This window comes from Symsagittifera roscoffensis, chromosome 9, assembly GCF_963678635.1.
Source record: "Symsagittifera roscoffensis chromosome 9, txSymRosc1.1, whole genome shotgun sequence".
Lineage (NCBI taxonomy): Eukaryota > Metazoa > Xenacoelomorpha > Acoela > Convolutidae > Symsagittifera > Symsagittifera roscoffensis.
In genome coordinates, this window is record NC_087070.1 from 19,273,463 (window position 1) to 19,296,529 (window position 23,067).

General features: G+C 35.3%; 2 protein-coding genes across 6 annotated transcripts in view; one reads left to right on the forward strand and one right to left on the reverse strand.

Annotated features, from left to right (window-relative positions):
* LOC134853949 (uncharacterized) overlaps window positions 1-23,067 on the forward strand; it is a 231,074-nt gene that overhangs the window by 118,356 nt on the left and 89,651 nt on the right. The window lies entirely within an intron of this gene.
* LOC134853875 (plasma membrane calcium-transporting ATPase 2-like) overlaps window positions 1-23,067 on the reverse strand; it is a 66,573-nt gene that overhangs the window by 32,666 nt on the left and 10,840 nt on the right. For all 4 annotated transcript variants that reach the window (XM_063869827.1, XM_063869828.1, XM_063869830.1 and 1 more), the window contains exons 3-8: window positions 15,795-16,007; window positions 15,268-15,408; window positions 7,464-7,610; window positions 4,892-5,134; window positions 3,027-3,226; window positions 489-687 (exon numbers count right to left, since the gene is read on the reverse strand). In XM_063869827.1, coding sequence (XP_063725897.1) covers window positions 489-687; window positions 3,027-3,226; window positions 4,892-5,134; window positions 7,464-7,610; window positions 15,268-15,408; window positions 15,795-16,007 — 1,143 coding nt within the window. The remainder of the gene's footprint in view (window positions 1-488; window positions 688-3,026; window positions 3,227-4,891; window positions 5,135-7,463; window positions 7,611-15,267; window positions 15,409-15,794; window positions 16,008-23,067) is intronic.

Consider the following 23,067-nt stretch of genomic DNA (forward strand, 5'->3'; position numbering starts at 1 on the left):
TAAATCGATCACGTTTTTTGTTACCTTTACGAAGGTAATGAGCTGAAAAATTCACTTTCGTAACAAGAAATTGTTCAGTTGGATTTTGCCTCACTTTCAACAAAGCAACAGAAAGCGGGCGCATTTTAACTAGCCTACGAAAAAGCTCATTAAAAATATCCGACCCTGCCCAGGTTCGAACCCTCTTATTTTATTGCGGGTATCCCTACCTCTACGCTACAGATCGATACCTTGAAGCCTAAGTGCTATTTGTAATATAATAGTCTGTGTTAATTTCCTTAGCATTGGGTGAACTTGATAGCTGGTTATTGATCACATTTTGTCGCAACAATATTTGCGACTTAGGTTGAAAAAAAGAGAGTGCATACTATAACAAGCTTTGCTTGTGTAAAGAACCTAGATATCTGAATATCTTTTTAAATCCCAAGTTTGATGATTACATGTAGCTTGGAATATGAAACTCTTTAAGCGTTGTCGCTTAGCGTTACCTAGTAAGTCGAGGTACTTTTGGCTAGGTTTGAACTCTTTCGGTATGTCTTTGAAGTGATGCTTCTCAGCGTATATCTGGGTGACTGTCATTCTGTTCTTAGTTAGGGTGCCTGTTTTGTCGCTACAGATGGTGGTTGCACTTCCCATTGTCTCACATGCATCCAAATGCCGCACTAGATTGTTATCTTTCATCATTTTCTAAACAGACATTACATTAAAAAATCTCATCAACACTAGCACATGCCACCATGATATGACAAATGTCATGTTCACGAGAGTTAGTTAAAAAGTAATAATATTTGATATTCTACCCTTCAAAACTGTAAAACGGTTCAATTTTAAATAAATACAAAACAAAAATTGGTTTTTATGCCTAGCAAATTCCTCAATTTGAAATGAATTTTTGCAAAAATTGCAAAAACCTAACTGTTGGCACTAAGTAGGAATATTTATACGGGTCTTTGGGTTGATTTACATAAATAACATGAAAATTGGAAGCAAAAAATTTAAAATAGAAATGTCAGGTGTTATCTCATTTCCGCGCAGACCAAATTAAATCAGGAAATCGAGATCAAAAACTTTCCAAGATTAATCGCTTTTAATGTCCTATGATAGCCCGTCATAGATTTCTTTGCTTCAATAGGTCAACTCTATCTCACCAAGAAATCGAATGCTAAAAACACTAACTTGATTGCAACAAACTAAAAAAAAACATAGCCATTCGAAGATTGGAAAAGAGTAATTAGAGCAAGTAAACAAAAAAACGCTGACTTTATTGAAAAAATCCAATTTTCGAATTTCAAAGAAAAAATAGATGCCATTTAAGCTCATTGAACTTCTAGAACAATTTATGATTGGCGTTTTTCTGATAACAGGAACCCAACTAGAGAAAACTGGATCAATATGTAAAGTTTATATTCCACTGGAAATCTAAAAATGAAATTCCACTTTCGAAACTAGAAATCGTTCACGTTTTTGCGCCATTTCCACGTTTGTATTTGGAGAGTGCTATTTACGTCACTTTCAGTAGATGAATTTCAATTGAACTCAAAAGAGCATATATACCTAAGTGCGTTCATAAATGCATCAAATTATATGAATGCACATCTGTAGTTATTAGAGACTTTCAAGACTTTTCCTGAAAAAAAAAACAAAAGAGTCCATTACTCTTAATCACGGGTACTTTTAGTTAATTAAACGTTAAAGAAAAACAAAACGTAATTAGTTTAACTAAAGGTTAAAGAAATTGAAAATCATATACAATATGAGCAGAGAAAATAAACCACTATGTAATTTTCAAGAAAATATTTTTAAAGATCTTGACTAAAGCGACCTCTTGACGTCAGAATTAGCGGGAAAATTGACGGCAGTTGAACCGGAATTCCACTTCTTTAACTAGGTGACCAGTCAATAAGCAGAATGGTCAAAGAACAGAATGGGTCCAAGAGCAGAAAAACAGAAAAATATCAATTTTTATAAGCTTATGGGTAAGTTAAGAATAAGAACTGTCAATATTACCAAAGAAGCAATAGTTTATGCATAATTTGAATAATTTAATCAAGATTTTTTTTATTTTGTTCAGAAAAACTTGATAAAATCATTCAATTCATGCATATTTTATTCGTTTTCTTGGTATTATTGACGATTATAATACTTGTTTTTATCAATTAGCCCGTATTAATCAATAAAAGTTAATATTTTTCTATTTTTCTGCTCTTGGACCATTCTGCTTTTTGCTCCGCCTCCTTCTAACTAGTTATTGCTTCAAAACAGGTTTTAAATATTCGCGTACGTAATTGAGCTTTTGACTTTTTGAATATTTTTCTTTAAAAAAAACAAAAAAAAATTTTAATCATGAAAAATTGAAATCGTTTTATTTCGTCAGTCCTCTGAAATTCCATCGCGTAATTGGGTTAATAGTCAGAGTTACACTCACTTGAAAATGCCATTTGTAGGTCAATTTTTTAATTGTACGTCAGTAGAATATTGGCATATTGCGGATGTTAACTTAATTTTTATTACAAGTGCCACCAAATCCAATTATTCAGGGCGGGTGTCGACGTTTAACCAATCTACTTTTGCCCGACACATAAAAATTACCACGCAAAAGAAATATTAGATTGCTTGGTTGATTTAATTGATTTGATTTTCACCATTTTACTCTCAATTAATTGTTGGAAAACGGAATGCATTTGTTTTTAAGCGACTTCAATTTCAGCACTCCTGAAATTACTCCAAATGCTCTTCAATTTGTGCGATCTTCAAAAATCTCGAAATCAAAATGGATCTTCCAAAAAGGATGTTCTTTATCCTTTAAGCTTACCTAAAACAATAAAAATCCCTTATCTGCTAAAAAAATTCTCTGAAGGTTTCGTCTTAGCGCACGCTATTTCTGCAAAATTACTACTTATTTGAAAGTAAACCCATGCGCCTTTATAAGATGTTTAGGTTTGGCTGAAAATGGATGTCAGATTGTCAAATAAGGTGAAGGCGAAGTTATATCTGATCGACTCACGAATTATGTCTGATCGATTTACCTTTACAGAGTAGGCGAGCGAGATGGTCACAGCTAGGGGTAGTCCTTCTGGCACAGCCACGACCAGCACAGTCACACCAATGATGATGTGGGAGACAAACTCATTCAGCCAACTCCATCTGGGACTCTTGCCTTCCATCAGTTCATTGACCACGAAGCGGATGATCAGCACCAGTACTGTCAGTACTGCCGCCGCTGTTCCTATATTATGCACTCATGTTGATACAACGATCTATTCAATCATTATTTTTAGAAGAAAAAAGTAGAACAAACCCTTTGATTGCTACGCAAAGTATCTATACATTTTCTATACAATTGAAATTCTAGAGGAGAAGGAAGAACTGGAAAAATAACTCCACTAGTTTGAGATCTGTTGCTTCTACTTAAATATCCAGCCTGCCAATTTCCATGGAACGATAATTTGCACATTATAGTTATAGTATCTCTAACATAACATGAACCCATTGAACTGAAACTGACATTGTCAAGAAAATTTTGCAAATAGAAATGCTTCAAAGTTCAGTTTAAAGTAAGTCTTTTACATAGGAGAATTGACAAATCAGTTTTTCGAGCGATCGCTTCTAATCTAAGGTCAATAGACACAGCCGTTGGTTCGAACACCTAATTAAATACCAAAGTAAACATAAGAACCGAAACAAAACCAATAACAATATCAACTTAAATATCAAGGCTCCCTTCTAAAAAAAATCAGCTGGAAAAATATGAAGACAAAGTAATTTCTCATCGTTACAGTTACAAACAACTGAACATAATACACTCAAACTATAAGCAAGCATTTCTGAGAGGACAGCTAACGAATCCGTAAAGGTTGCTAGATTCTGCCCTAAATTTAAAGAAACTGGTACCAAAAAAACTTATTCTTAATGTTGGGAAAAAACTAGCAAAATGAAAAAAAAAACTTATAATTAAACAAAGATAGCCGGCTGCTGTGCACTTAGGACAATTAGTTCCTAACATTAAAAAAAAAACATTTTTTTCCCAAATTGCTTCGTTTTTTGTTCGTGGTGTGATGAGAGGGTCTGAAAGAAAGTCTAGAACACCAGACAACAAATTTCTTCATATAATAAACGAAGACATTTAAAGACTTGAAAAAATCCAATTTTTTGCAGAAAAAAATTGGGTTTTTAATTTTTGTTCACAAGAAAGCTATATAAAAATCTCCAAAACCAATTTTCTGGAGTATAACTAAGTTTTCGTGGCTTCACTTGATTATAAAGACAATCATTATAAGCTCATTATAAGTCTTATTATAAGTCTACTATATTCGCTTTATTAGCTCGAACTTAGACAAAATCTCAAAAATTAGCAAAAATAAAAAAAATGAAACACACCCGAATACAAAACTCTTCCCCATTTTCAAAGGGCAGAACAACAAAAACATAGCTAACTGACAATTGGAAAAGATTAATGAACGCAAAAAAAAAACAAGAACTGACTTGTTTTTTGAAGAAAAAAAAACCAATTTTCGAATTTTAAAGAAAAATTACACCCTGAAAGCGCTTTGGATTTTACGAACAATTTATGATTGGTGCTTTTCTGATAAAATTGGCTCAATGTGAAACACTGGATCAATAGGTAAACTTTTTATTCCGCTAGAAAATCTGTCAATAAAATTCCACTTTCAAAACCAGAAGTCGATCACGATTTTTGTAAGCTTTACACTTTTCCTGTTCGATTGTGAAGTTTTCCTTCCTTTTAAAAACCGAAATGAACTGAACTTAAAAAGAAATCAAACCGAACCGCGAAAGAAAAACAAAAATCATCAGGGTTTTGTCACTAATTTAATTTGGACCGAGGCTAGTTGGGCATGGCTATCGTGAAAACTATCAGTGACCCTAATTTTACCTAGCTTTCCGATGAGTATAGTCAGTTTGGTTAGCTTGGTCTGCAGCACTGATTTGTCCTGGTTCACTCCCCCTCCGTCTCCACCTTCGGAGCTACTTGTCTCGTCCTCCTCGTCATCTCCTCCCTTCTTGGAGTCAGTGGAGGCCACTGGGACTGAATCGACATCTGTCTCTGCCAGTCGGCTGCCGTTCTCCGTGGCTCCCGGAGGAACTATCTCTACTTTGGGCACTCCGTTGGGCTTGTCTAAACCAACATTAATATTACAACTGCCGAGGAAAAAATCAAAACCTGTCTGAAGTTTAAAATAAAACTGAAGAAATTTTGTTTTTCCTTTCGAAATGTTCACGTAAGAAAACATGAAAAAGCCAACATCGGTTTCTAACTATTCATCCGGATCCGGAAAAAAATTAGCCAACCTACTTCTATCGGACTTTTCGAGGTAGTACATAGTTGAAAGCCAACCACAGACAGAGAGGCGAAGCTGAGCATCACTTGATACGACGCAAGCGTAGATTTTCAAGCTAGGTGAAAGAAAATGAGACGGCAAATCACGAAGTCAAATACATTTGACAAAAAAAGTTCTTTTCTGAAAACGGAAAAACTTCATTTCATGAAAACAGTCGAGAAACGCAATCAACAGCATTGAATAGACCTCTTTGTACTAGCAGTATAATTCACCGAGCTTCCAAAGTGTCGAAAATACTTAACTAGACGCCATTTCGGTCAATGAAAAAAATGCCATAACAAATTGGTAGGGTGACAATTCGTAGCATTCGACAACTCGTAACAGCCGACAACTCGTAACAAGGCATTGGCAAAAAGGATGCCCTTGCTCCGCTGCGCTTACATAAAAGAGTATAAAGGCACGAGAGGAATACTGCGCGTAAATCAGAGTTCCCAGCCTAATCTACTGTTACAAATTGTCGCTTGTAACGAATTGTCGCATGTTCCGAATTATCTCCTGTTACGAATTGTCGCCTTGTAAAAAAATTTTTGAGCGATTAAAAGTTAAAACTTGAAAATTTTCTATCACCACAACCGTCATGAATTATAAAACACAGCCAACACACAGCTGGGAAAAATTCAACGCAGAAAAAAAATAGGTTCTTGTTTTTTGAAAAAACTTTAAGCTTTGAATTTCAAAGAAAAAAATATGACCTTTAAGATCTTTGCATTTCAAGAACAATTTATGATTGGCACTTTTTTGATAAAGCAAACCCAATTTGGGAAAACTGGAGTGATATATTACGTTTTTATATCGCTGGGAAATCTCAAAAAATAAATCCATTTTCGAAACTAGAAGTCGATCACGTTTTTAGTGACCTTTACAATTCTGCTGTTCGATAGCTGAGTTTGCCTTCCTTCTAAAAAAAATAAATGAAGTGATCTGAACAAGAAGTCAGAAGTCAAATCACAAAAACTGGAATTTAAGCGCGAGCATACTTTCCTGAAAAAAAAAACAAACACAAAATTCATCAAAACCTATATAAGAGTATTCACCATGTTCATGACTCTTCATAACAAAATAACCATGTTTTGCTCTTCAAGCGACACAAAATAAGCCAATTAAGCCAATATACGTGAAACTTTAGTAATTTAATCGAAAAAACTTCATCTATATCCGAGTTGATAAATTGGCACAGGCGAAGCTGAACAAGTGGCAAAAAAAGAACCTTAAAAAAACTTTTGCTATATACCGGAATCGAACCTCCGACTTGGAGTTAGGAATCGAACCTCCGATCTGGAGTTAGGATTCTCACGACCTCGTATCTCAGGCCTTATTACTTGAAAACTACTAACCTAGATACCAATAAAACAACTACAGTTGCTATTAAATCACCACTACTGTGCAGCAAAAGTGCCACAAAATAAAGTTTAAGTTTCGCTAGGTGTCGGAACCGACCATCCGACCTGGATATTGGGAGTCTTTCATCCTCGTATCTGCGCCACATACGACATAAAATTTAGCAATCTAGCTACCAGTAAAGCAGTACATTTGATATTATATTGTCAAAGTTATGCTGCAAAGGTGCCACCAAATAAAACCGTTTCTATGTGCCCGAATCGAACGTCCGACGCCAAGAATAGGAGTCTCATGTCCTAGTATCTGTGCAAAGGTAGCTTGTAATTATTCTAACATTAGCCGCCAATAAAGCAGCTGGAGATAATATTAAGCTACCAATGCTTGAAAATATACCAAAAGTGTCAATATACCAACCCATGCTTTGGAAATGAAGCCGAAAAACAAGTTCGACTATTCATTTTTCTCGAAAAAAAAATCGATTTCGCACATACTGGAAAAAAAACAAGATCCGACTGTGAATAGATCCCGGGATCATAGGATGAAAGTCAAACGCGTTACCTGTAGACAAAGTGGGAAGGAGTCTGGAAGTTATGAAGGTTCAAAAATAAAGCAGGTTCAATTACTTAAAATGCCAAGTTCCCGACCATGAGACACGTACTCTCGCAAGTTAAATGATTTACAGCTTCTTTTTGCTTGCTTCTTATTTTTGGTACTTTTCAGCTACTAGTGCTATTCAAAGTAGCCAGGTGACAAATTCTGTAGACTAACCTTTAGCTTGATCTTCAGTGGTGGCCGGCTGGGCTGAATTCTCAGCTCCTCCCGATGCTCCAAGAAGGGTGAAAATGATTCCCGTCTGTGAGTTTTTACCCACTGCTATCGTCAACATGCGACCACTACCTTCCATAACGTGTGTACCTACAACAAAAACTACTCCTCAAATTTTTATGAAACTACTTTGGTTTTCATCGTTTTTGTGAAAACTATACAAATGGATAAATTTTGTGTACTTTATATACCAGAAAATTTATAAATATTTGTTCCCAATCACAACCTAAATCCTTGCGTATCATCATCCTCATCATCATAACTATTATAGCATGAAAAAAAAACATGTCAGAAATTATTTGCGTAGGTCACTTTATCCTCAGTATGTTGGATATTCTAATTGGCATTTAACTCTAAGATGAATGCAGGGGTCAGTTGTTTGAGGCTTCAAGCCATAAAAACAACATTTCCGTTCAAAGCTGTGACGTTAGTTTTGTCTTGTTCGTCTTCTTTTTTATATAAAAGAAAGTTCTCCAATTCAAAAAGAGTTGAGAGCATGAATAGGCTATTTACTCGATTCAAAAGGGTGAATGGGAGTATTGAACTGACGTGTATGGGTAGGTTCAAAGGGGGCAGGCATTGAAACAGGCTAAGAGTAGCTACACTGTTAATGAAAATTGCCAGTTTATGGTATGAAGCCGATATAAAAACGGTAGAAAATGAGACTTGAGTACAATCTAGCCGAAAAATACATTGTGATCACCATTACATCATGCCAGCCAGCTGCCTTTCAACATTTTTTCACGTATTTTTTAGGCAAAACCGCAACACTTCAGCTCGTTTTGGTTTCATTTAGTAGCCTGTAACTATATAGTGAGTAACTTTATCACCAGTTATTTCATTTTCATGGCATTTATCCCATTTACATGGCAAAAGACAAATTTTTCACTCTATTTGATTTCATTTAGTAGCTTGTAAGTTATCGGCTGTTTTGCGTGGCGCATATAATTAGTGATACTTTTAGGGGCTGGGCAGGGTTTGGATTGGAGTTGGGTAGAGAGAGAATAAAATTGAATTGGTTAGACGGCCAAACAATCTCCTCCTGTGAAGGCTCCTCTTTCACTGCTGATCACTGCACATCAAGCCAGACAGTTTTAAGCGACCGAAGGACAGGAAGATGTCACGGTTTTAAGACTCAAGTGCACTTGGCCCGTATAACAGATCATTATTATTTTCCGGCTATTCAAAACCCATTCGTTTTTATACCCATTAATCTGAATGACAATTTCTTTCTGACAAGTTCTTTATGACAAGAAGTCTATGCATAAGCCTTTGTTCCACACCAGCGAATGCATTATCCAAAAAAGATTGGGAAAAACAGAAAACTGAAAATTATCGTTTCAATGATTGTTGCATTTGTACATTGGACTGCGTTAGAATTGGCGCCCAAATCGTCCAAATGGAAGGGCATGGCAAAAATTTAATACTTCGTATCGACGGCCGAGGGTAGCGGTACTTAATTGAAGCGGCATGACAATGGGTCTATTCTGCGCTTACGCTTACGGAATATTTAATGGTGGTCACTATTTGAGGGGCAATGGAAATGAACACGCCTACTAAAATCCTACTGTGTCGCAAATTTAATTCAGCTATTTTGGAGGAATTTATTGTTCGATGATCGACACCCTCACATGTAAAGAGCATTTCATTTTTATCTGCCCCAAAAATCGATTCAGTGACATTATTATTCCGTTCAAAAATGGGATGTTCAATAACTTTCAAATTGATTGTAGAGAAAAGAGGGCAAAATCTCAAGAAATAGGAAAACAGGCCTTGAAAAAATATGCCTATAGATACCCAACTTCGTAAACCTCAGGCAGGGCATAAGAATTGTATTGTTAATTGTTGACCGAGTAATTGCAATTAATTGCAGCTAATTAATTGACACTAATTAAAACATAGGCGCTACGCGCAATACACCGAAGGCATAGAAACTGAAGCAAAAACCAAACAACTTGAACAACTAATAATTGAAGAATAACAGTTCTAGAACAAAAAATCGTACTAATACATGTATACACCAAAATTTTGCTATATCGAGAAAGAGCCTGAAATAACAGTTCTAGAACTAAAAATGTACAAATAATTAAATTAACATGAAAAAATATATATCTCATGAACAAATAACCAAACAAACAGACCCATAATATAAATAAATGAAAGTAAATGAATTAAATAAATACACATACATAAATAATAAAAGCAAAACTAAATGAAAGAAAGAATAATTAAATAAATTTAGAAATAAATATCAACAAATAAACAAAACACACCTGATAAATAAATAAGCAATAAAAAAATAAATCAATACATAAATAAATAAATAAATACATAAATGAATACATAAATAAATAAATATATAAATAAATAAAAGCAAAAGTGAAATGTACAAATAATTAAATAGACATGAAAAAATATATATGAACAAATAACCAAACAAACAGACCCATAATATGAATAAATGAAAATAAATAAATGAAATAAATACACATACATAAATAATAAAAGCAAAACTAAATGAAAGAAAGAATAATTAAATAAATATAGAAATAAATATCAACAAATAAACAAAACACACCTGATAAATAAATAAGCAATAAAAAAATAAATCAATACATAAATAAATAAATAAATACATAAATGAATACATAAATAAATAAATATATAAATAAATAAAAGCAAAAGTGAAATGTACAAATAATTAAATAGACATGAAAAAATATATATGAACAAATAACCAAACAAACAGACCCATAATATGAATAAATGAAAATAAATAAATGAAATAAATACACATACATAAATAATAAAAGCAAAACTAAATGAAAGAAAGAATAATTAAATAAATATAGAAATAAATATCAACAAATAAACAAAACACACCTGATAAATAAATAAGCAATAAAAAAATAAATCAATACATAAATAAATAAATAAATACATAAATAAATACATAAATAAATAAATAAATAAATAAATAAAAGCAAAAGTGAAATGTACAAATAATTAAATAGACATGAAAAAATATATATGAAAAAATAACCAAACAAACAGACCCATAATATAAATAAATGAAAATAAATAAATTAAATAAATACACACGCAGAAATAATAAAAGCAAAACTAAATGAAAGAAAGAATAATTAAATAAATAAACAAAACACGTGATAAAAATAAACAAAAATAAATATGTACATACATAAATTATAAATAAATATAAGCAAACTAAACATAATTAAATAAATAGAAGAACAGATAATTAAATAAATAAAGATGAACAAATAAAGAAACAAACATACGCAATCACGTGACATAGCGCGATATAGTCCAGCCCACATGATAATTGATAACTGTGGACGTTATTTGTCGACACTTGACAACAGACAACATTTAAAAAAAAAACCCGTTACACGATACCATAACACCTTGACTAAAGTCTTCGGTGTAATTATTGATATGACAAACAGTCAACAGATGGTTGAAAAAGTTGATTAACACTTTTGGTTATTTTCGAAAAAAATACATAGGTGAAGCACCATTTCCAATACAAAATATATACCAGAATTACAGCGTAAAAGTTTAACTATTAAAACAGCGACATATTTCACAGTTTCTGAGAAAATCAAAATAACGAATTAAAAGACTAGCCATTTTCTAACACATATGATTCATAAAAACTCACTTGACAAAGTACCAGGCGAATAAAAAACATTAGTGAAAAAGGAAGAAAGTGTAGAAATAGCACAGATGCGCTGATATGAAATAATGCAAAAACAAACTAACGAAGCTCAAAAACCGCCGAAATATGTTAACAAAAATATGATTTAAAAAAAAATTACTGTAAAGATGACCAACAAGAATTTTCAAAAGGTACACGAAAAAGTTAAAAAGGCTTCTCCTGCAACGCAATTCTGCAAAATTTCCATCAAAAACAATTACACAGAAGAGGACCTCGTCTTATTATAAAAGCATCTCGAAAAAAACACAATGAAAAAAATTAAATAAAAACATCAAAAACTTTAACAAAGAGGCGAAGGAGCAATTCGCAAACACAAGCGAGAAAACTGCAAGAAAAGTTCTAAACAGTCAAAACCGTAGTCAAACACGGAAACAAAGAAAAATTAAAAAATAAGAACTAAAAAATTAAAATTCCATTGCTTGGAAATACACCTTAAGTGCCACCAAATGATACAAATCTGATACTAACACTTGCTAATAATAAGCAGAGGCTGTTCAGAGCACCAAGTTAACAGACAAATAAGACAATTGAAATTGTTTTTAAATTAAAAAAGACTTCTCATATTAGGGCAAATTCTCACAATGACACTATCAGCTTGTCTCTGAAATTTTTTGTGGAACAAAAAAATTCGAAAAAAAATGTAAAGGCTACCCAGTCAATACCAAGAATAAATGCTATAACTTGAAGAAAGCAAGGTAATAATGGGTTCAATTAGATGGCCTCGGCTAGATTTGGAATCAGTTTGATAACCAAATAAATCACCGCTCTTAAATAATAAGTCGCGCTCACGCGCTGAGTTTCCTAGATAAATTCTTAAATATATTACTTTTAAAATTTGCACTGAATGATCAATATTACTTAGGGTGTGATAAGTTTCCATTTGAAAAATAAAACAATAGTTTTGGATCACCGAAATTGGTCTGGCTGAAAAAACCGAGCACAAATACTGCTTCTTTCTTCAAAACAAACAAAAATACTCAAACAAAAATTAAAAAACAACAAGTAAATCACATTTGTAAGTAAAATTAAAAAATCACAACAAGAATAAAAGTAAATCACATTTGTAAGTAAAATTAAAAAATTCCACGCTGTGGGAAATGCGCCGTAGGCTAAATAGCAACCACAAGTTATATCTGAATTTTCCAGAAAGCGAGCATGCAAGCACTTTATTGGACTGAGCGCGTGTTCTTTCAAGGTCAATAAGTTATTTAAGGTCAATCAACAATTAACTGAAAAAGTATTAACAAGCGTAATAACCCAAATAAAGCAACTTTTAAAAAATCTTGCTAGCCGCAAGGGGCACAGAGACGAAGCAGCGCTTCGCAAACACTAGCGAAAAAAAAAACGAAAAAAAGCAGCTCTATAAAGTGGATAAAGAAAATTTAGAGATAACTTTGGCTGCGCGACGGATTCGAACCACCGACCTCAAAATATGAAACTCACCCCTTCCCACTCTGCAACGGAAGCTAACCGAACAACAGACACTAGCCACAAATAAAGCAGAGAATAGATGCTATGAAATTTCCGATGCTACAACTTGATGCTTAATCAATCGGCTCGCAGACGGCAATGAATCTTTGAATGGTTCCAAAAAAATTGTAGGTTGAACTGGGCCACAAGTATGAAAATATGATAGGTAAGTGCAAGAAAAATAATGAAAGATGCATGCCGCACATTTTGTGAAAAACTTCAAAAATACAAGTAAAAGAACGCCCACCATGTTTTCGAAGATTTTAAGGCCACAGAAAGTTTTTTCAGGGACCCATCTGACTTTGAGGGAACCAACTATTACACTTGTTTTCTCAGCAAACCATTCAAACTATGTAAATTTAGTACCCTAAAAAAGTACACTTTAAAAAACGCCATATCATAGTTTTTAAATCTAAGAATATTGAAAAAATTGAAGTGTCAATTTTGATAAGTTTGTGAAATCTAAGTTTTTTGAACACTTACGAAAAATTACAATAACGAGCAAAACTCGCCAAATAAATCCATTTGGTTATTCATACTTGGAGGTCAATTTCGCAACCCCTGGGAAAACCCTGACAGCACCCCATCATAGAGTTGCTAAAATCAACTTTTGTGAAGTTTTTGAAATCTTTTGATAACTTTTCAGAAAATCATAAGACGTCAAATCTTGAGAGATAAAAAAAATTGGACAGACATACTTGGAAGCATGGTTTACAATCCCAGAAAAAACCTTCGCAGCACCCCAGCATAGGGTTGCTAATCTCAATTTTTGTGAAATTTTTTTGAATCTAAACTTTTTGAAAATTGTTAAGAAAATCAAAGAAAATGTAAAATTTCGAAAGCAAAAACAATTTGAGTAGTCATTATTTGAGGCATGATTTGCAAACCTATATAGTACCATGGCAACAACCCACCATAGGGTTGCTAATTTCACTTTTTGCGAATTTTTACTTATGGAATTTTTTGAAGTTTTTTTAATAAACCATAAAAAACGTAAAATCTCGGAAGATAAAAATATTAGAGCAAACATATTTGAGGCAAGGTTTGCATCTTTTAAAAATACCCTGACCGCACCCACCATCATCATAGCGTTGCTAAGTTCAAGTTTGGGGAAACTTTTCAAATCCAAATATTTTTTAAAAATTTTAAAATAATCATAAAACGTCATATCAAGCAAACTAAAAGAATTTGAGCGGACATATTTGGAAGCAAGATTTGCAAAATCTTAAACTCTCTGACAAGACCCCCAACAAACGGCAGCTAATTACAATTTATGTGAGATTATCTTAGATTTTCAGAAATTTTTTCAAAAAAATCATTCAACACAAAGGCGAAGTTGGACTTCCAACACACAAGCAAAAATATGACCGATAAAGATACTGGGAAAAACTGAATGATTAAAACTTTGAGTCTACAAAATTTCTCAAATGACGCACGCCAATTATGAGTCTACATAAAAGCCAAGCGCCGCAAGCCAATTCTGACGCATTAGCAGTACCAGTCAATTTGAAAAAAAAAAGAAATTTACCAACTAAGATGCCTTTATTTATAGAGCGGAAGTATTTTAACTAGTATACAAAAAAGTTAATTTAAAAAATCCGACCTTGCCCAGGTTTTAACCATTTTATTTTGTTGCGGGTCTCCTTCCCTCCCTTTACGCTACAGATCCATGATACCTTGAAGCTAAAGTGCTATTTGTAATATAATAGTCTGTGTTAATATCCTTAGCTTCGGATGTAATTAATAGCTGGTAATTGATCAAAATGAACACTTTCAAAATGAACACATTCTGTCGGAACATTACTTGCGTAGCAACAACATTTGCGACTTAGGTCGGAAAAAAAGAGTTCATACTATCACACAAGCTTTGCTTGTGTAAAAACGTAATATCTCGGAAGCTAAAACGATAAAAGCATTCATTTTTTTGCAGGCAAGACTAAAAAAACCTGACAGCATCATTGGGATTTATTGAAAGCTTGGTGAAAATTTTAAAATCTTTAAAAAATTTTTAAAAAAACGATAAAAAACGTCATATCTCAGAAGCTGAAAGGATTTGAGCCGACATATTTGGAAGCAGCCCCTGAAAGTATCCTAACAGTAGCCTAATACAAGTTTGGACATTTCAAACTTTGGCGTTTGTAATTCAAGTCCCGAAATTGAAGACGTTTCTCAAGATTTCAAGACAATGTGTCTAGATATTTGACCTTGACTTAAATAAAAATCAAGTTGATGCTTATCCAGATTTCGAACTGAAAAAACAACTTCTGGATTATTCATAATTTTCGCTTAAACGTTTTCCCCACCGCCTTTCGTTAACCATTTTCCTAGCAAAATCGCTCAAACATGGCGTCATCGAGTTTTTGGCGTTGCGTTTAAGTAATAGAATAGAAGTACCACCAAATTGAGTTCTTTCTTTGCGAGTTAGGTTGGAAATAAAAAAGTGGGTTCATACTAATAAAATATGGTCGCAAGCTCGCAAGTGTAATAAACCGACACTCAATATCGCTATACAAACGATGAAGAGTGTTTATAACTTGCCTGCTAGAAGCCACGGACACTTGAGCACACTCTTCTTTATCAGGTCACTCTCTCCTGTCATGGAACTCTCGTCTATCTTGAGGTCGTTGCACTGTAGAATCAGTCCATCGGCCGGTACCTGGTCTCCATACTTTACATGTACTGAAAAAACAAACCTTCAATGTAGTAAATGAAAAATAAAACGCATATGCGGAGACAATGAATATCTTGAATGCTGTGTTAACTCTTTGAGTTGAAAAAAAACTCTCCGTGTCAAAATTCATAGAAATTGAGTTTCAGGTGGCTAATCAGCCTTTAGGCAGATGAACTTTCTGAGCCGAAAACAATGCTTCTAACTAATTGGCATCGGCTACACCAACTCGGTCGCAAAATCTGTTCACTGCTTTCGTATCTTCGATTACAAGCAAAAACCAAGCATCTTCAATTTTTGCCGTACTAAACATTTGATTGCTTGCGTTGTATTTTTAATAGCCAAGACACAATGTGATCGATACGGTATGCAAGCAAAAACAACAATAGCAACTGACCTATATCTCCGACTAGGATGTCAGTGACGTTGAGTGGGTTGATGTCTCCGTCCCTGAGGGCGTCCACGTGCTGTTCTTTGGATATGCGCTCCTGAAGGCCTCTGAACTTGCGCTCTTTGGACCAGTCGTTGCCCGCAGTCACCAGCACCACAATGCCCACTGCCATCATGATGGCCAGCGCCTCCACATACTCCACGTACTTCTTGGACGTATCTACACAAAATTAACACAGAAAAATCAAAGTGAACTTTTCAATTAATCTATTTGAATAGTGAATTTCTTCCTCGGCAAGTGAAGCTTATAAGCAGTCCAGCTACAAATCCCTTCACACAATCAACTCAAATAAAGGCCTAGAATTTTGCTATGCGATTTTTCTACTTCCATGACAGTTTGTCTTCCACCAGCAAAAAACGCCAATATGTTCAGAAAAGGAACTACAGGTTGTTGCAAAATGTAATTTGAATTCCGTTTTTGAAAAAATTGGCCTTTTCTTTGCAAAATGATCGCAGCTGCGCCCTGTTCTATAAATTTTCAAAAAGCTGAGCCATTATTGAACGAAACTGTACAAAAATATATTCGTTCAACAATTTCTTAGTACATCCTTCAATAAACCACAATATATTCAACAAGTCTCAAGAGCATTATGTAAAATTTGAATTGTTAAATAAATCTTAGGACAACATGATTGTAATATCCTAAAATTGCTTAAATCGATAGATTTTCAAAAGGTGTTGACATTTGACCAGCTAAACATGAAAGCCACGCTTGATTCCCTCGAGAGAAAAATAACTCCCTAGTTTTAAAAAGTCATAGAGCAACATGCTTTTAGAGGTGGTAACTTCAAAGCCAAAGGCTATCTTTCACTTCATTGCTTAGCTTTCTACTTGAATTGATTTGGCTGTTAGAGTAACTTTGAACAGTGCGCTTACACCATCAACTGCTGAGCACACAATCAACCCAAGAGGCTTTCTGATAAGTGTGATCAGACGATAGCTCAATTTGCTTAAGAGATACTCAATCCGAACAAATATTTAATTAAACGCTAAATTAAAAAATGTCTGCGATAGACTCTCGACTTTACTGCTATTGTGCAAAAATTATTCATAATACTATGGCTTCTTTGAGACCTAATTGCTCAATATTATTACAATTTAAGAGAGAAAAAAACATAGCTAACAGAAAGTTGGGATGAGCCAATGAACGCAAGAAAATCAGACTATTGACTAATTTTCAAACGCATTTTCGAAAAAATATGCATGAATTTTAGAGGTTTTATGTTTGAAGCCTTTTTCATTTAAACATAACCCAATTTGAGAAAACTGGATCCATAGAACACGGGTTTCTTATACCGCTGGTTTTTTAGATAGCTTAATTTGCATTTAATTTACCAAACTTGAAATAGCCGACTGACAGTTGGAAAAGAGTAATACATACAAGGAACAGAAAAAAATGTAACTTATTGTTTGACCAAAGACCAAGACCTATCTAAGCATCTTCAATACGTTCATTACTTTTAACAAGAAATCAAAAGTCTAAAAACAACAAATAGACATAAACAAGGATAGCCGTTTGCTGCGCTGATAGCACAGAATGTTCCGACCATAACCTTTAAAAACACATTTTTTTGCAAATTAGTGTGCCCATAAATTCAAAAAACTGCTTATTTGCAAGCATTATAGACTTCGCAACTGCTTTACAGACTTCTGCTTTATTATACTTTTAAGTCGAAAGAACAATTTTTCTGAAACAGCTAAGAAAAAGCTGTACTTTTGAAAAAATCATTTCACCTCAGCGAATATAAAAAAAGTTTGCAGGACTCATTTTGAAACTTTCACAATCAGTCGAATCAAATTTTCAATTCAGTTATCAAAGAAAATCCAATCATCTGTTTTGAAGGAGGGAAGTGAAAAAATAAATCAAAACTCACCCAAAAAAAATTGATAATTAAAGATCAAAAAGAACCTCTAAAACGCTTCCAAATCTTCAAGAAATCATTTATCAAAAACTAATCAGAAAAATTTAAACTCCAAAAAACTCCACCAAATGCTTTTTCGTGACTGAAAATGGAGACAATAAAACTGTGTTACGTTCAAAAAACCTGTCCAAAAACGTGTCCAAAAACTCACCAGGAAACTTTCCGCACAATTTTGAAAATCAAAATTACGGTAAACCCATGAAGACCACTTCCGTTGTCACAAAATTAGACAAAAAAGGAAGAACAAAATTGAAGAACAAATAGAAACTTCAAAAGGCTTTCAATCAAAATATTTCTAACAATTCACAAGAGAATTCGCGAAAAACCTACAAAATTTCTGGTGAGCTATGAATTCAAATCAATTACATCACTTTTAGCCAGCAAATTTACACATAATTAAAAAAAACACAAAGTACAATGCTAAAAATAAAAAAGGATGCTGACTACAGAAAAATAAAAACAAACTTCATCTTTTCAATAAAAATAAACCAGAAAGTTTTGTTACAGATCAACACATGGCTTGATAAAACGCTGGTTGCATGGATTGATGATAAAGCCAAGATGTATTGAAGGTTGCATTGAGAGAGGATGGATGGTCGGATGAAGGGATTCATGGCTGGCTGAAAAGACGGATGGCTTGATGATAGACGAATGGATGCAAGGCACGCTGATTGGATTGATGGGCAATGGATGGCAACATAGATTGCTGGTTGGATGGAGGATGTTTAGCTAGAAAGATAGCTAACGAAATATATGGATGGACAGATGCATGGATTAATGGCTGGCTGGATAGTTGTAAGAACGGCTCGCTGGATGGTTGAATGATTGGCTTGATCGATTGCTGGATCAATGGATGAATGACTGGATGAATTGACACTTGGGAGAACATATGAAAGGATGATGGTTTCATCGACGATTGGATGGATGACGGATGAACCTTTCGATGGATGAGTAGATGGCTGGATGAATCGGTATATGGGTACCTGAAGAGATGGATGGCTCGATAGATAATTGAGGGATAGATAATGGGTGGCTGGATTTATACTTTGCTTGCTGGTTGGATGGATGGATGTAAAAGGCTTAATGCAAGGGTGGCTGAACGGATAAGGGGTGGTTATTTGCCGAGAGGCTGGATGGATGGTTGTATAGATGGCTCGATGGATGGATAAATGGACAAAGAGATGCTGGATGGATAATTGAAGGACAGAAAACAGATGACTTGAGGGTAGGAAGGATGGATGACGGCTTGATTTATTGTTAGTTAGATCGATGAACGGACGATGGATGGCTAGATAGATGAATGAACGAATAAACAAAAGAACGGGTAAAAGGATACTGGTTTAGATGGCTGGACGATTAGATGGATGGCTAGATGGATAAACGTCTGGCTGATTGGATGTTTAGTTGGATAAATGAATAATTAGCTGGATGGACCCCCACCCGCTTGCGTTGCGCTGCCCTGCCTCGCCCTTCCCTCTCGTTGTCCTACCTTACGCCGCCATACACTCCTGTCCTCTTTGCTCTGCCTTGCCTTGCCTTGAGCTGTCTTGCTTTGCGTTGCCTTATACTGCTTTACCCCTTGCAGTGCGCCGTCCTGCGCCGCCATACCCTGCCCTGCACCTCCTCACCCCGCACTGCGTTGTCTCTTGTTGCCCTGATCTGCCTAAACTTGCGCTGCTCGGTCATGCCATAATCTCCCCTACCCTGCCCCTCTTCGCCTGCCCTGCTGTCATACCCATGCGCTGCCATACTCTGCCTTTTTGCGCGCTGCCCTGCCTTGTCAGTTTTCGCCTGCCATGCCTTGCGCTGCCCTACCCAGGTTTTGCTCCTCCTCGCCTTGCCCTTCCTTCCTTGATCTGCTTTACCCATCATGGCCATGCCCTGCCTGGATTTACGCTGCCCTGCACTGCCTTGCCCTCCTTGACCTGCCCTGCCTTGCATTGTGCTGCCTTGCCCTGCCTTGTCCCTCTTGGCCCTACTCTGCCTCGCGCTGCCCTACCTTGTTGTCCATTTTCGCTCTACTCTTTCGGCCCTATGCTGCCCTACCTTACATTGACTCCTCGCCCTGCCCTGCCTTGCCTTGCCTGGCACTCCCTACCCTTCCATGCCCATACTCGTCATGCTTTATATCACACTTCCTCGCCTTTTTTCTCTCTGCCCTGCCTTGCACTGCTCTACACAGGCTTTGCCCCTTCTCACCCTGCGCTGTCAAGTCAAGCCTTGCCACTCCTCGCCCTGCCTTGCGATACCCTACCATACCCCTCCTCAACCTGTCTTGTCTTGCGCTGCCCTACTCTGCCGCTCCTCGCCCTGCACAGCCGCTCCTGCCCTGCCTTGCTTCTCAAGCACTGCAATTTATGATACAGCTTAAACTTGCAAAACTTCGTTCGTTTCTGGAAACTGAAACATAGCCATTCGAAGATTGGAATAGAGTAATGAACGCAAGTCAACATAAACAAATACTGACTTTCTTGAAAAATTTTCAACTTTAGAAGTTCAAAGAAAAAAACAGATGCTTTTTAAGCTCTTTGAATTTCTAGAACAATTTATGATCGGTGCTTTTTTGATATCATGAACCCAATTTGAGAAAACTGGATCAATAGGTAAAGTTTTTACTCCGCAGGGCAACCTTACAAAAAATTCCACTTTGGAAACTAGAAATCGTTCACGTTTTTTCGCGCCATTTCCACGTTCGTATTTGGATAGTGCTATTTACGTCACTTTCAGCAGATGAATTTGAATTGAACTCAAAAAGTGCATTTTAACTAACTGCATCAACATTTTAGGACTTCTTCCTGAAAAAAAAAACGAAAAAAATCAGCAAGACCTATATAAGAGTCTTCACTACGTTCATTATTCCTAAACATGAGACATATGGTATAACTTAAGCATAATCAGATAAACAGACGCATTTAGATATATAATAGATTTTGTAAAGCATGATATAAATCTTACTGAAAATTGACACACCTCAAACTTTCGTTCCTAAGAGAGATATCAGCTTTTAATCTGCGTCCACCATCCTACCACAAATTTTTTATATTCTAGATGAACCAGCCATCATGATCTATATATTTTTTTTAAACCTAAGTTACAACTTGAAAATCGGCCTTGTATTATTCCAGTACAAGTAAATTTACAAGCCCATCAATAAAAGCATGCGTTCTATTTATATCGACGTAATAAAACACCATGAATCACACCACAAAAAAATGTCCAAAATTTCGCCGTAAAACCAAAGTCTGTATTTTTATTCAGCTTCACATTGCCTACAAGGGGAGATTTATTACTTCCTTGATTTGATATCATGAGGCCAAAACTCGGCCCATGATTTTTTCATTACTTTCTTTTACGGTTCGCTAGACTCGCAAAACACCAGCGCTAAAGCATTCTGTTACACTACACAGTCTGATTAAATCAGCCAGACAGTATAACGAAGTAAATTACGTTTACTGTGCTTTTATTAATACACAGGAGCTGCATTCTGATCTCCACCTTCTTCAAATTAAATCTGCTCTCAGTTTGTAAAAAGAAGCGACATCGTCACTGAATTACCTCAATATCATTCATTGAACTCATTTTAAAAATGCGTCACTTCAAAGCTGCACGATTGGAACGCTAATTTGTACCTCATTTAATATGCACGGGCACCATTTGATTTCATTTCAACCCATACCAAGGAAAGGAAAGCCACTCGAATTCCTGAATGAAAATCAAATTAAAAAACTGCACAAAAATGCACCTGATTTTTCCGAACATTTCTCCCTAAAAGTCCTTGCGCGCGTTCGAAATTACACGCCAAAATAAGAAAAGTATTTATTCAGAGTAAATCAGAGCCAAAACATGCATGGTCTGTTCTTAACATGGTCTGTTCACAAACATGCAATATATTTACACCAAACAAAAATTGAAGAAACTTGCGGAACCCATTTTCGTATATGATAACAGACATGAACTAACATGACATATCGTTTCCAGAATAAGTAATGTTTCAATGAACAACTGTCAAAAGAAATCCGGCAAAAATGTTCGATCATTCCCACTGTTCCTTTGGCGTCATAGTATAGCAATTTCTAATCTGGATTCTCTCTCTGGTAGCATTTAGCCTTGGTATGTAGTTGTTATTTATAAACTTGGTATTAGTGCAATAAAGTCTAAGCCGTCCGTATTAGATTACTATTACTAACCGCACAAACATTAGTGAACACACAAAACAATTACAACATTGGGAATCGTGTGACAAATTGCCCTGATTCTCAGTTAGAGCTTGCCAGCATGTAATCTGAAGGCTTTCTTTCCACTGGCAATATCCAGCGTTTAGTTTAGACCAAAGATAGGAGTGGAAAGCGGGGCAGGGTTGTCGGGGGTAAAAAAGTCATTGAATTGGGTTAAAATTGGGCTTATACGGTGGCGGACACAATGCAAGTGACCACTGTGCCTACGCAACCCAACCACACTAAGTTGGGCTCAGCTAAACAAGAAACAATCAGGTGCAACCAGACATTTACACGGAAATAGTTGTTGGTTCAAAGCGGCATATCGAATCAAATAGATTGCAACCTCAAGATACGGCAATCGATTTGCTCCCTAACAGTCAAATTGTGATAAGGGAAGAAAACTTTCGCAGTTATCGACTCAAATCTCCAGGATCTCAAATGCAAATAATGACCGTGTTGCAATAATACTGCACCCAAAACATATTAAGTTCATTTGGACCCACTCTAAGTTGTGTTTGAGCCCCTAGTAGCTTCCAAAATATGGGCACAAACTATAAGCGACATTATAACAAAAGAACTAGGTGCAAACATTTGCACGGCGGCTTGTTGCATGTTACAAGTATTAAAGAAACTTAATAACGGAATTTAAGGTATAAATAAACTTGTCCATTAATCCTAGCTCCTCGGTAAGTTTGCATCGACTGCTACTGAAACTGAGGTGAAAGGTTCCTTTGCAATTCAACTATGCCCACAGCGAGAATAAACGGAAATTTGAGAGCAACACCAATATAAAAACGAAAACTTCTACGATGGACATTGCACTTGCTAAACCAGACGCAAAAAAAATACTTCAAAGGGTAATTTGCAGCTGCTTTATAAATCAGACTATCAAAAAAAAACAGTTTCAAAAAACCAACAAGTATAGCCGGTTACAGAATGTCCCGACCATAGTAATAAAAATGCAACAGTTTTTTTTTCGAATTAGCGTAGTTTTTTCTGCCTAAAGAAGTGTGATTTTTCAAATTAGTGTAGTTTTTTTCTAGAATTTAGACATATTCGACAGTTATAACATAAAAGGCGA